Consider the following 13,834-nt stretch of genomic DNA (forward strand, 5'->3'; position numbering starts at 1 on the left):
CTGAACCATGCAATATTGATCATAGTGTACCCCCAAGCACAGAACAGATGCATTATGGAAATGTGCTTACACAGAGCAGATGAATACCCAGTCTTGCGTGTATGTTAGTGTTTATTTAATATTTACACTGTTTTCAAGCTGTGCTTTACATGTGGCGATCAGCCATTCCCTTTCTTGCTGCTCTGTTGGCCTGGCCTGGCCTGCTCTCAACAAGGATCCCACGATGGGGCAAAGGGGCAGGATGGGGATAGGGAGCAAGACAGGCTAGTGGTTGCAGCACCATGGACAGCTACAAGCAAGCATCTCAGGGTAAACTGAACGCTTTATGCATCTGACACCATGTCACACCTCCCAGGGTCAGGCTATTCTCACATCCCCTTTTGAGAAACTGGCCACTGGATTTCCCATTTCTGAGAGTTCTTCGAGGTGTGTTACCTGCAAAATTGCCAGGTTGGCATGAGGGTGCGGACATTAGCAACAGGTAGGATGGCGGGGAGCACAGTGTTGTGCGGTGTGTAGTGGCAGAAGCATCAGAGTGGCTGTGCTGCCATGTACCACAATGCTCCAAGCTCTCCACACCTCCACCTCTTCCTCTCAGGCAATGACCTGAAGTGTTGAGATGCTAAGGGGGCAACGGAGCCCTACGCACACTGTGTCACCAGCTGCCACTAGATGCAGGTCCCTGGTGTAGAAGCACCTGACTCATCAGGGGGTATGGGCTCCACAGGTCCTGCCTTGGACTGGGCTTGGACTGTCGCTGGGTAGCCCTCTGATGCTTTGGGACTTAAATCTGCTATAATGGACTTGTTATGGGCAGACCCACCACCCAAGATGCAAATGGTGGCTAATGGATTCAGAGTCTTCTCCACAGTGAGACATTCTTTGGAAGAACCTCTCCTAGAGAGGTCAAGTTAATCCTTTCCCTCTCTGTGCCCAGGAGGAGGGTGAAAACCTACTTACATTGGCTCCCTTGAAATGTATATTGGTTACCCTTTGCAGCTGTGCCCTTCTGTGCCACTGCTGTTTTCGCAGGCTGTAGGGGTGTGCAAGAAACACTTTTTTATTTTATTTTTTCTGGTTTTTTTAAAAAAGTACCATTTGTTTCATTTCCATTTCTTGAAATTGCATCCACACATTCAGTCATTAGTTGATTGATATTCCCCGATCCATTGATTGAAGCAGGAGACTCAGTCATTCCTCTGTGTGTTATTTTTCCCAAAGAAATGGCATGGAGTGTAAAGGCATGGTATCACCACTCTGGATCATCAGATATGTCCAATTTGAGGTCTAGTTTTAAAAGTAAACAAACATGAATGGGAAAAATTTATACAGTGCATTCATCTTTAATGCAAATTCCCTTTAATTGATTACTGTAACGATGAATGAAGAAGGCTCCATTTTTGTGAGTTCTTTTGAATAGTGCGCACTGTTATTAAACCTTTTTTATTTCCTTGTAATCATTATTCCTTCTGTGATTAAAAGTCATGTTGGGAGCATGGTTCTGTCCTACAAGTGAGATATAAATACAAATAATGAAGGGATAGAAGAAGGTTGTTAGTGACAGTTGTGCATTTTTCTCTCCATTGTTAACAAACAAAACCCTGAACACCTTGTGTTTTATTCCTAAACAGGTACCATTTCCGTCAACACTATGCGCACGCCATATACTGCACCTGGAGAGAGTGAGATCTTGGACCTAGACGACGACTTGTACCTGGGAGGCTTGCCGGAAAACAAAGCAGGCCTCGTCTTTCCAACAGAGGTCTGGACAGCGCTTCTCAATTATGGTTATGTGGGCTGCATTCGGGACCTGTTTATCGATGGCCAAAGCAAAGACATCCGCCAAATGGCAGAAATCCAGAGCACCTCTGGGGTGAAACCCTCGTGTTCGAGAGAAACAGCAAAGCCGTGCTTGAGTAATCCCTGCAGGAACAGTGGAGCTTGCAGGGACGGCTGGAATAGATACGTCTGTGATTGTTCTGGTACAGGCTATCTGGGCAGATCGTGTGAGAGAGGTAGGCCCATTCATTTACCCGTTTGGTTAGAACAGGGATTCCCTTTTCCTTCACAGATGACTTCAAGACTGCTGAGGGTCTTGATACTGATTGGCAGGTGAGAAACTAGCAGTGTGATGTAGCAGCAGCTACCACTACTGTGTTGTGTTGTGTTGTGTTGTGAAGGCTAATGTTAAGGGAATGGGTGGTGTAATGGTTCTAGGGGTTGCTCATGCGTAAGTTGCCGTTACTCCTGGCTAGGTTGCCTGGTTGAACCCTTTCTGTCTGGACAGCCTCAAGTTCCGTGGCTGCCTCAGTCGCTGGCAGAATCCGTCAGTGGGCGTTTCTTGAACCTCTTCCAGCATAGAAGCTGTTTGACGCCCAGTCTCCTCCTACTTTGCCTGCGCGGAAGTCTTCTGCGCAAAGTGGGTGTGGGCAGCGGAGTACTCGTGCCCTCTCTGCTGGTCTCTGGCAAAGAGTCCTGGAGCCACCTCTCCGATTCCCCCATCTGCCCCCCTTCTCCACTGGTGTTACGCTGATTTCCTTCCCCAGCAGATGGGCTACCTCTCTCTCTGCTGGGACCCTCTCCGCCATCCCTCTGGAGCCTCCTCTCTGCCTCCAGTTCCGATGGCAGTTCCCTGACAGGTGGGAAGGCCCTGGTTTACATCTCAGAGAACCAACATGCATACCAGGGGGTGGCAACCTTCTTTGGCCCAGTAGGCACATTTGGAATGTTGAGGATGCCGTGGGTGCCACTCACACAATGGCTGCTCTGGGGGAATGGAGTAATGACTGCCACAGCTCAAAACACAGAAAAGGAGGCTGCACAATGGTGCGGTCACTTCTTTCACCTGATCAGAGACATAGCAAGGTCAGGTCGTACCCGGGACAAATCCCCCCCCCACACACACACACATCGACAGCTCAGGATAGGCTTGGAAGAGACACCTCTCAGGATTCTTGGGGTATGTGCACTTTAAATGGGTTCGCAGCCAAAGAAAGGCAGAGAGGCAGCATCATCCTAAATATGCCCCACTTGCTGGGTTGCACGTGGTCTCTTTGGAGACCCTGCCCAGCGCTGGAAAGAATGCCCTGTCTCCGGCACAATGGAGTCTCTGAGAATACAAAGGCCATGTACCCCGCTCTCCCATTTCCCTACCCACCTGCCCAAGTCCCTTCTCGCTGCCTTACTCCATGCTGGCACCCTCTGTTCCCAGACAAAACAAAACAAACTCCTCCTCTTCCTTCGTCTTCCTTTCTCAACCACATCTAAAGTACTGATCCAGCCCAGATCCACTCACTGCGTCCTGGAGAGCGTGCACCTCTATATGCAAAATAAGTTTGGGAATTGAGGGCTTTTTTTGCCTGCTCCCGGGGATCTGTTGTCTCTCTTTGCTGTGGCTCTGTCGCTATAGGAAGCTCAACCTTGCCAGGCTAAGCTGAAAGGATTCCAGAGGGCAAACTCCTTCCTTCTCCCAAGTTAGGAGTTGGGGACCATCTGGTCATCCAACAGCCAAGAAGCATGATTTGTGGCAGCCCCAAAGACTTCTGCCCCAACAACCCACCGCCTTCTCAACCAACCAGTGCAACCTTTGTCTAAGGGTGGAGTTAACTGCGTGGGTGCCCAGAGTGGCGGCCATGCCATGCACCCGGGGCAGCAGGATGAGCCCCGCATGGTGTGCCACCCCCACCGCCTCCCCTTCCTATGCCCCTGCACCTGATCCATGAGTAAAAGGCACTTACATCAACCTTCACCATGCTGGCTGGCAATCACCCAAAGAGAGAAGCTCTTCTGTGCTCAGAGCAGATAGGAAGGTGGGTTCCCAATCCTGGCATCTTGTGAAATGTGGGCATATCTACAGGGATGTGTTTGGTGTATGAGCGGCTGAGCCGGTGCAAATAGGAGCTGAGCCTGAAGAAGAAATAGCCTCTCACGTACTGTGGATTTTTTTGAGGGAATCTTTGCTTAGACCTTTCATGGGCACCATAGGAGCAGGCAGAATTGAACTCATAATTCTTCTTCTTCTTTGGTGATCACTCATAGCCGTGTAAGATTGTCTTCCATGAACATGGTCTTAGCAGCATGTCTGTAAGTGACTACGGAGGCCAATTCTGGATCCACACCTTTTCCCACAGTTAGGGACATTGGTTTCCCGGTGGGAGTTGATCATGGTGAGAGTTTGCCAAGCGTGCTTTCCTCTTAGCACATTTCTCTTTTTTGTCCTGAGTTTGAGCATCTTCAAAGTCCACTCCCACCGGAGCACTCACAGGCCAGTGTTTCCCAGTTGTCGGTGTTTAGACTACACTTTTTAAGATTTGCCTTGAGAGAGTCTTTAAACCTCTTTTGCTGACCACCAGCATTATGCTTTCAATTTTTAAGTTTGAAATGGGGTAGCTGTTTTGGAAGAGGATAATCAGGCATCCGAACAACTTGACCAGTCCAACGAAGTTGATGTTGAAACCCACAAGTACCATGTTGGTGACCCCTGGCATAATGACTAAGAAATGGAGGAATGAACCAGAACGTTCAATTTCGCTCTTTTCTGACCCTTTCCCCACATCCTACAATATCCTTTTTGAAGTGAGGTGACCAAAACTATACACAGCAATCCAAATATGGTCACACTACACATTTGTGGTGTGATTGCAATATCAGCAGTTTTAATTTTAGTCCCTTAACAAAAGCTTTGTCAAAACAACAACAACCCACCTTCCTTATAAGCTTAGCACTAGTTAAGACCGAGCCTTCCATTTGTGCTGCTGTAAATGAAACGTTATTCTGCAAAGGGAGTCCTTGTTTCTTATTTTAGAAGATGCAAGCCTTTGGCAGAAATCAAGTTATTTTTGATGCCTCCAGATTGTTCCTATTACTGGTGGACTGCGGCTGGCAGAGGGGGCCTAACTAGACTGTCAGATGAATTACAAAACTCTTCAGTTAAATATGCATGGTGTACCACCCTGTGGCAAAATCCTGCTATTACATATGGGTCATTTTTCTCCTCGCTGCTCCCCTCCCCATCTGCTTAAAGAGTGCAGCATTATGAAAAGAGAAGGAGGGAGAGATAGAAACCTACAGTTTTCAAAATAAAAAAAGAACTAGGGAATATTTTTACATATCCCAGGCACTGGAGAAAGGAACAAGCATATGCAAATCTACTATAAAAAAACACACACACAAACCCCACCACCATTCTCTGCAAGTTTAATAGCATGCTTCAGCAAAAGGATTTTCAGTAAGTATCTTTGACAGGGCATGGAATTTCTTTCTGTTTACGTTGTTTGTCATCCCTCACAACGTATGGTTTGGGCATTTTCCCCAATATAATTTTCTGGAACACGGACCCTCCTCTGCTGGGACCGATGCTAATATGATGTACTCACAGTGTTATCTGGCTGCTTGTCCTACAGAAATCAGTTGTGTGTTTATTCAGCTTCTGGAGTATTATACGCTACCCAAGGGTTTTCCCTATCTTGGGGGGTGGGGAGGGAAAGGAACAGCTTTTCAAAGCATTGCTTCGCCTCCTTCCAGTAATAGTTGAATCCCAAACGGTCATGCATTAATATGATTACAGCGTTTGGGATTCCGTAAGCTACAGCAAAGGCAGTGCTTGCCACACAGAACTATTATTGCTCCTACCCATGTGCGGTTGCTGATAAACCATTCTCGTTTGCCAGTAGACACGACAATTAAATTGTTGTTCATGCCATTCAAAAAGGAAGCTTTTTGGGGGGGGGGGTGGAAAGGAAAGATGTTCACATCAGCAAACAGAGCCACTTCAGGGAGCATGTGGGGTGTGGGGGACTATGCTGGCTTGAATCACAAATTTTAGAACAATGTAGCTAAGAACTAGGGTGTGAAATAGTTTGTCAGGTAGTGCAGGATGGAGATAGCACAACGCGGAGCACTCAAGATGCTGTTGGACTCCAACTCTGTCGTACCTGACTGTTGGCCATAACAGCTGCTGGGAGCTGTAGCTCAAGAGCATTTTATAGATTCGTGGAATTGTAGGGTTGGAAGGGACCACAAGAGTCATCTAGTCCAACCCCCTGCAAGGCAGGAATCTTTTGCCCAACATAGGGCTTGAACCCACAGCCCTGAGATTAGGAGCCTCATGCTCTTTGAACTGAGTGTCACCCATTTGGAAGGCGACACCTTGGCAACTCCTGCTTTAGGGAGAACTACAGTAGATGGTGATTGGGTGGTGCTGTGGGTTAAACCACAGAGCCTAGGGCTTGCAGATCAGAAGGTCAATGGTTTGAATCCCCGTGACGGGGTGAGCTCCTGTTGCTCGGTCCCTGCTCCTGCCAACCTAGCAGTTCGAAAGCACATCAAAGTGCAAGTAGATAAATAGGTACCACTCTGGCAGGAAGGTTAACGGCGTTTCCGTGTGCTGCTCTGGTTTGCCGGAAGTGGCTTAGTCATGCTGGCCACATGACCTGGAGGTTGTACACCGGCTCCCAAGGCCAATAAAGCGAGATGAGCGCCGCAACCCCAGAGTTGTCTGCGACTGGACCTAATGGTCAGGAGTTCCTTTACCTTTACCTTTACCTTAACTTTACAGTAAATGGTAGCCAGTGCTCATATTTGAAATACAGCCAGTTGTGTGCATTAGAACCTATTCCAGCATTCTGTTCCCAACACTGGCCTGATGTTCCAAGAAGGCAATAGTAGTGCCAAATCCGCCAATCGAAGCTGCCAAGCGGGAACATTTGGGGTAAGATGACCTTGTAGGTAAACTGGTCTCAAGTTGTGAAGGGCTTTATTAATTAAAGTTATTCATTTTTTTTAAAAAAAGAATAAAACAAAGATAAACTCAAAGCAACATACAAAAAAATAAAAACCAAGTCACAGGGAACCAGGCAGAGGGCCTTCTCGGTAGTGGCACCCACCTTGTGGAACACCCTCCCACCAGATGTCAAAGAGAAAAACAGCTATCAGACTTTTAGAAGACAACTGAAGGTGGCCCTCTTTAGGGAAGCTTTTAATGTTTAATATTTTGTTGGAAGCTGCCCAGAGTGGCTGGGGAAGCCCAGCCAGATGGGCGGGGTATAAATAAATTGTTGTTGTTGTTGTTTAAAAGCAACATGGAACTAAAACGAAACAGAAAACATCCATCTACAAATAAAAGGAGGTCTAACACATCCTACCCACTAAAGGAGGCTGCAGGATCCGAAACACCACAAGGCCAAAAGCCTGAAAATGATTTTTTTTTAATGGCCTGGCAATACTAAAAGTAGCAATGGTGGCACCTGGTGTGCTTCCCTGGGGACAGCATTCCGTAAGCGAGGAGCCACCACTGAAAAGGCCTGTTCTGTGCACCTCCCTTGGAGGGAGCACACAGAGAAGGACGTCAGATGAGGAACACTGGGTTTGGGTGAGTTAATGTGAGGAGAGACGATGTGTGAGGCATTGGGGTCCTGAGTCGCAAATGCAACCTTTAAACACCGAGGCCCAACTTAGTCACCATAACTTTGCCACCTGTGATTTCATTTCAGCTGAAATGAAATACGGGAAATGAAATGTGTGTTCATTCTCACACTCATTTGCTCATGACCCGAAGTGGTGCCACAGGGATCTCCTGCTTGTCAAAGAATCAACCCTCAGATTGCTCTCTCCTTCATTTTTAATGGAAATGGGGAGGGAGCTAGCATTCCTTCATCGTATGCGAATACAAGGAGCATGAAATAGCAAAGGATTGGGGTGGGGGGTTTATGTCTCATAGTTCTGTATCCTTGGTGTCACTCATGCCCCCAAATGCACTGGTGGGTTGAATAGCAGCAGTGTCACCCTATGCACAACTGTTCAGAAATTAGTCCCATTGAGATCAGTGGAGCTTTCTTCCAGGAAAACATGAACAGGATTGCAGGCTTAATAGTCTTTGAACCTGAAGTGTTCCATGCTTATTTTGCCACTGTAAGCCGGAGCTGATTATGCCAAAAGTAAAAAACATCAGGATAATCGCTGGATGGGTTTAATTTGTTTGTGGGAGCTGTAGCAGATGGCAGGACAGATGTCATGGCAATATAATTTGGCTTTTCTCTTTGATTTTTATTGGGGCTTGTGGTACGTGATTGCCTTTCGGCGGTGCCTTTTGCAGGTGTATGTTTTCAGCCAGGCAACAACAACAACAACAGCAAAAAAGATAAATGTGCAAGATGACATTTATCAACAGAAATTATATGGGGGGGGAGGCGGAGATGCTAGGATGCATGATTTTTCAGGGTTTCATATCTTGCATTTACTGTCAGTAAGCAGAGATGCTCAGGGGTGGGGGTTATTGGTTTTTTTTTTGGTTTTGATTATGTATTTTGTGGTTTTATATTCTAATTTTATCCTGTAAACCACGCTGAGACCTGCGGGTATAGGGCAGTATATAATAATAATAATAATAATAATAATAATAATAATAATAATATTCCAGCTAAGAATATAAAGTCCAAATGTTTAAGCTGGGCCACTTAGTTATATTTCAGCAAGTTAAAAAAATCATTGATTAAAGGTATTGCATATTAACACTCGCCACCTGTAAATATACAGAGGAAGCAGTCTTATACTACATCCTGTTTCTGCATGTAGTCCAGTACTGACTACTCTGGCTGGCAGCAGCCACCCAGTGTCTTGGGCTGGCAGTCTTTCCTATTATCTCCTACCCAACCTTTTTTAAAAACAGCAACAACAACCTGGAGTAGACCAGGATTGAACAGAGAGTTTTCTTCATGTGCTTTAAGATAGAGCTTCCTCACAGAAGAGTCTCTTCCTCTTGAGCAGAGATTGCATAGCCTATTGGGATTTGGCTAAAAAGTCCCATCAGCAGAAGCCCACACATGGACGGCCATATGAACAATGGGGCTCCCCTGCCTGTACGGCCCATGAAATTGGCTCCTGGGGATTGGGCGACACCCACCCAGAGCACAGTTCAAAGTTTGAGTTAATGCTTTGTTGGCAAACAAAACAATCTCCACAGACTTGGCCAGGCCTAATGATGACTGGCCCCATGGACCAGCTGCCAAGACTGGAAGGCTCCTCTTCCACACAGTCATCTTAAATCTCCTCCTCTCCAGGGCTTTCCCAAGTAATCAGAGACTGTGCCTTGCAGCCAACCTCTCCTCCACCCTTTTCATGCTTCTACTGGTTCTGTGAAACAAGGGGGAGAGGAGCTTGTTGCAGCAGGAAAGGGAGACACTTGCGACTCTTCACCAGCCTGCCTCATCTCTGCCTCTTGATCTCCCTCCCCTCCCTCCCCTGCTTCAGCTTCTGTCTCTGATTCTGGACTTCTTTCTGCCACAGACTCCCCCAGCTCACTAAGTCCTGTTGCTTCTTCAGCTTCCGACACCTTCTCCTCCCAGTCTTCTCCCTCTGAACACTCATGGTTGTCCCACCACCACTCCCCAGGCTCTGAGCCTTCTTCCCTTGGCAGTTTCCCAGCTGGTTCTTCCACCATTCCTCTGCATCCAACCAGTCCATTAGACTGTGGAAGAGTGAGGATTATTCCCTCTGGCAGGCTGAAATGCCTAGACTGATGGAACATTCAACACATTGCAGCATTGCCTTCCTCAGGTAGTGCCAGAGCTGTGAGTTGGAATATGCCCAGCTCAAACCCTACCACTGAACTCACCCGGTTGCTTTGAGCAAGCCACTGCTTTATGCTCTCAGGGCCAGCTCTGCCATTAGACAAAATGAGGCAGCTGTCTCAGGTGACAGATTCTGAGGGGTGGAAAGGTGCTAGAAAGGTTGTACCGTATGGTCTGCCCACCACTCCCAAAGCTAGCTTGCTGCCCTAGCATGGTTGGTGCTGGTTTTGACCTTTAAAGCCCTTTGTGGCTTAGGGCCCTCGTATCTACGTGACCGCCTCTCCTGGTATGCCCCGCAGAGGACTTTAAGGTCCATGAATAACCATAGTTTAGAGGTCCCGGGCCCTAAGGAAGTCAGACTATCCTCCACCAGGGCCAGGGCCTTTTCAGTGATGGCTCCGACCTGGTGGAATGCTCTGTCCCATGAGACTAGGGCCCTTCAGGATTTAACGGCCTTCCGTTGGGCCTGTAAGACAGAGCTATTCTGCCTGGCCTTTAATTTGAATTCAGCCTGATCTTTTATTTCCCTTCTCTTCCCTCCCCCTCCCCTTTTATGAAGATTACCCGCTCTGAGACCCCACAGCTAATTCCCCCCTGGCCTCCTCGCTGGCCCAAGTAGGACTAATTCAGCCACCTAGCCCTGGAGATTATCTGATTGATTTTTGATTTTTGAATTTTATTGTTATTCATGTTTTTAAGACTGTATTTTATGCTGCTTTTATAATTAAGTGTTTTAAAGTGTTTTAAATTTGTTGTTAGCCGTCCTGAGCCCGGTTTTTGAACCGGGAAGGGCGGGGTATAAATAAATTATTATTATTATTATTATTATTATTATACCAATGAGGCAATTTGAGGCAACCCACAGTGGGTGAGAGATCCTGATCTCGCCTTGGTGCCACTGCCTTCTGGCTTTGCTTCGGGGAAGGTAAAGACACAGCCAAAAGCCAAGGACAGCAGCAGCAATGCCTTGCAGAACACCCTCTTTTTGCTATACCTCTTAAGGAAAACATGGCATTTCTGCAAAGCTCCTACATTGCTGTTGGTCTCCTCCCACCCTCCAGAGGGTCTGGATCTGGGCTGGGGGCATCAGTGGTGTGCTTTGCCTCGGGTGCCAAAAGGTCTCAGGCAGACCCTATCTGTCCCTCCCCGTGCCTTTTTTCAAAAGCCAACCTTATAGGACCATTGGCGCTGTGGGTTAAACCACAGAGCCTAGGACTTGCCGATCAGAAAGTCGATCAGAAAGTCGGCGGTTCGAATCCCCATGATGGGGTGAGCTCCCGTCGCTCGGTCCCTGCTCCTGCCAACCTAGCAGTTTGAAAGCACGTCAAAGTGCAAGTAGATAAATAGGTACCACTCTGGTGGGAAGGTAAACGGCATTTCCATGAACTGCTCTGGTTTGCCAGATGCAGCTTAGTCATGCTGGCCACATGAACCAGAAGCTGTATGCCGGCTCCCTCGGCCAATAAAGTGAGATGAGCGCCGCAACCCCAAAGTTGGTCACGATTGGACCTAATGGTCAGGGGTCCCTTTACCTTTACCTTAAGGATTAAGTGTTTTTGTTTTTTTCCGGGGGTACTCAATGATACGCAGTACTGCCGCTTTTTTCCTTTTCCGAATGTTAAAAGTGTGGCACTTTCTTTAACAACTTCATGGTGAGTACCCCCCTCCAAAAAAGCACTGATTAAGTCAACGTACACAAACTCTTCTGGGTAATCTTAAAGTGTTAAATTGGGTGATAGAAAGTGCCTTATATTGTTAGTAAGCAAGAACGATCATTCATTGTTACGACAGACTGTGATTATGTTTTGCTTCCCATTTCCCATTGGACAATAGCCTTATTATTATTAAAACATGCCTTCATCAATTAAAGCTGATCCCAAAGCTTTAGGCAGCAACCCCCACTGCACAGAATTAGATGTCAGTAGGGGCCTGCAAAAGCTCAATGCAATCCAGCACCCATAGGAAGCTGCCTTATACTGAGTTAGCTCATTGTTCCATCTAGATTAGTTTTGCCCACACTGGCTGGCAGTGGCTCTCAAGGATTTCAGGCAGGATTCTTTACACAAGGGAGTGGACATGGAATGTTTTGCTTGCAAAACAGATGCTCTCCCACTGAGCTATGGCCCTTCCCCTTGTGTGTGTTCCAAGGGGCCTGACGTGACAAACTTTGCAAAACAGCAAAACCAGGAGGGTTTTTGTGTGTGTGAGAGAGAGAGCCTGCTAGGTCATCCTGGTGAATTTAATGTTGTGCAGAAATGCATAGGATTGTGGGTATTGCTTGTTTATGTTCTTCCATGCACTAGCAATAAATTTCTCCATTTCACACCAACTGCTGGGTAACCCCTTTATTATTTAATTTTCAGAGGGACCGCCCTAAAACTTATTGTCCTGGCTCTCTCCACCTGCCCCCTTCTGCAGCCCCCTAGATACAGCTGCCCCCTGGTGTTGTTTAATAAAGCCATTTCCTCCCTGCGCACGGTTGCATTCCCAGTGCAGAAATGATAGTATAATTCCTTGCCCTAGAGGCCGTGATTCTGCTTAATGAGCAGCGTATTATTAAGCATTTCTTCCAGTTGTTTGGAGCATAAACTTCTGCTCCAGCGGTGTTTAGTGTATACCAGTCTCCTTGGAACAGTAACCAGACTGCAGGGGAGGGTAGAAAAAAAAAGAACAAAAATGCTTCTAATGTACATTCCGCAATAGGCAACCCAATCAGAAGAGATGCTACCCCAAGAAATAAATGTTCAGAAGTTCAACAACTGCTGCACCAAAATGTCCAACATGTATTGTGTTGTCCCAGCTTCAGTGGCCGTACTGCAATACAATACTTGTCCCACAAGGGATGTGGGTGACGCTGTGGTCTAAACCACTGAGCCTCTTGGGCTTGCCGATCGGAAGATTGGCAATTTTAATCCCCACAACAGAGTGAGCTCCTGTTGCTCTGTCCCAGCTCCTGCCAACCAGTGCAAGTAGATAAATAGGTACCACTGTAGTGGGGAAGGTAAATAGCGTGTCCATGCACTCTGGTTTCTGTCACGGTGTTCTGTTTCACCAGAAGCGGTTTAGTCATGCTGGCCACCTCACCCGGAAAGCTGTCTGTGGACAACGCTGGCTCCCTCAGCCTGAAAGCGAGATGAGCGCCGCAACCCCATAGTCGCCTGTGACTGGACTTAACCGTCCAGGGGTCCTTTATCTTTACCTTACTTGTCCTACACCAGGCTTCCTCAACCTCATCCCTCTAGATGTTTTTGGCCTACAACTCCCATGATCCCTAGCTAGCAGGACCAGTGGTCAGGGATGATGGGAACTGTAGTCTCAAAACATTTTGAGGGCCGAGGTTGAGGAAGCCTGTCCTACACTATAAGATGCAATGTGGTACAGTGTTTGTCTTGGGCAGCAGAATCCACAGGGGTTGCAGATCCAAACTCCAAGGAATGCATTGCCTGCTGCTGCTGCCACCTCCATGTTTTCCTTGGAGGCTGTTGTTTCCTCTGCAACCCTCCCAATGCCTCTACAGTGGCCTCTTGGTGAATAGGAGGCACTCCTGGGTATCCTCTCACCCTACTTCCTGGTGTGTATTCTGTCCTTGTTCCTGGTGTAGATCTTCACTCACCCCTTCTTCCCTGGCAGGGAGGGAGGAGTGCCTCATGTTATGTATTGAAGTTCTCACCCTGGCCACCAGGGGGGTATTGTGTATATAGTTTTCACTCAGGTCCACTTAAGTTACCAATTTAGGCGGGAAACCCTGGGTTGTTGTTGTTGTTACAATGTTGACAGCCGGCTGCCTATAAAAGCAGGCCGGCTGAGCTGTTTGCAGTTCAGTTCAGTTCCAGCTTACTATAAAGAACCACTTGGAGAAATCTCTGTGTCGTCTGCTATGTCCACTCACAACTTAACACCTCAGGTGCCAAAATGTCTGGGGCTAGCCCTGCTTGACTCAGCAGTTTTTTTGATGATGCGACTCGTGGCATTCGCTTGCATGCAGAAACACAGCCTTGTAATTCCCTCTCAATCTTCCCGCTTGTCCTTTTCCAGAGGCAACCGTTTTAAGCTACGACGGAAGCATGTTTATGAAAATACAACTCCCCGTGGTGATGCACACCGAGGCAGAAGACGTGTCCCTGCGGTTCAGGTCACAGCGAGCTTATGGCATTCTAATGGCCACCACTTCGAGGGAATCCGCTGACACGCTGCGTTTGGAACTGGATGCAGGACGAGTTAAGCTAACAGTCAACCTAGGTAACGTCCCTCCCCGACTCCCACCCTGA

The 13,834-nt window shown here is 47.4% G+C and overlaps 1 protein-coding gene across 48 annotated transcripts in view; it reads left to right on the forward strand.

The window, feature by feature from the left end:
* Window positions 1–13,834, forward strand: part of NRXN1 (neurexin 1) — a 977,330-nt gene that overhangs the window by 455,917 nt on the left and 507,579 nt on the right. For all 48 annotated transcript variants that reach the window (XM_083432435.1, XM_083432438.1, XM_083432439.1 and 45 more), the window contains 2 exons: window positions 1,632–2,015; window positions 13,602–13,805. In XM_083432435.1, coding sequence (XP_083288561.1) covers window positions 1,632–2,015; window positions 13,602–13,805 — 588 coding nt within the window. The remainder of the gene's footprint in view (window positions 1–1,631; window positions 2,016–13,601; window positions 13,806–13,834) is intronic.

The sequence above is a fragment of the Podarcis tiliguerta genome (assembly GCF_965153285.1).
Source record: "Podarcis tiliguerta genome assembly, chromosome: 3".
In the NCBI taxonomy this organism is placed as follows: domain Eukaryota; kingdom Metazoa; phylum Chordata; class Lepidosauria; order Squamata; family Lacertidae; genus Podarcis; species Podarcis tiliguerta.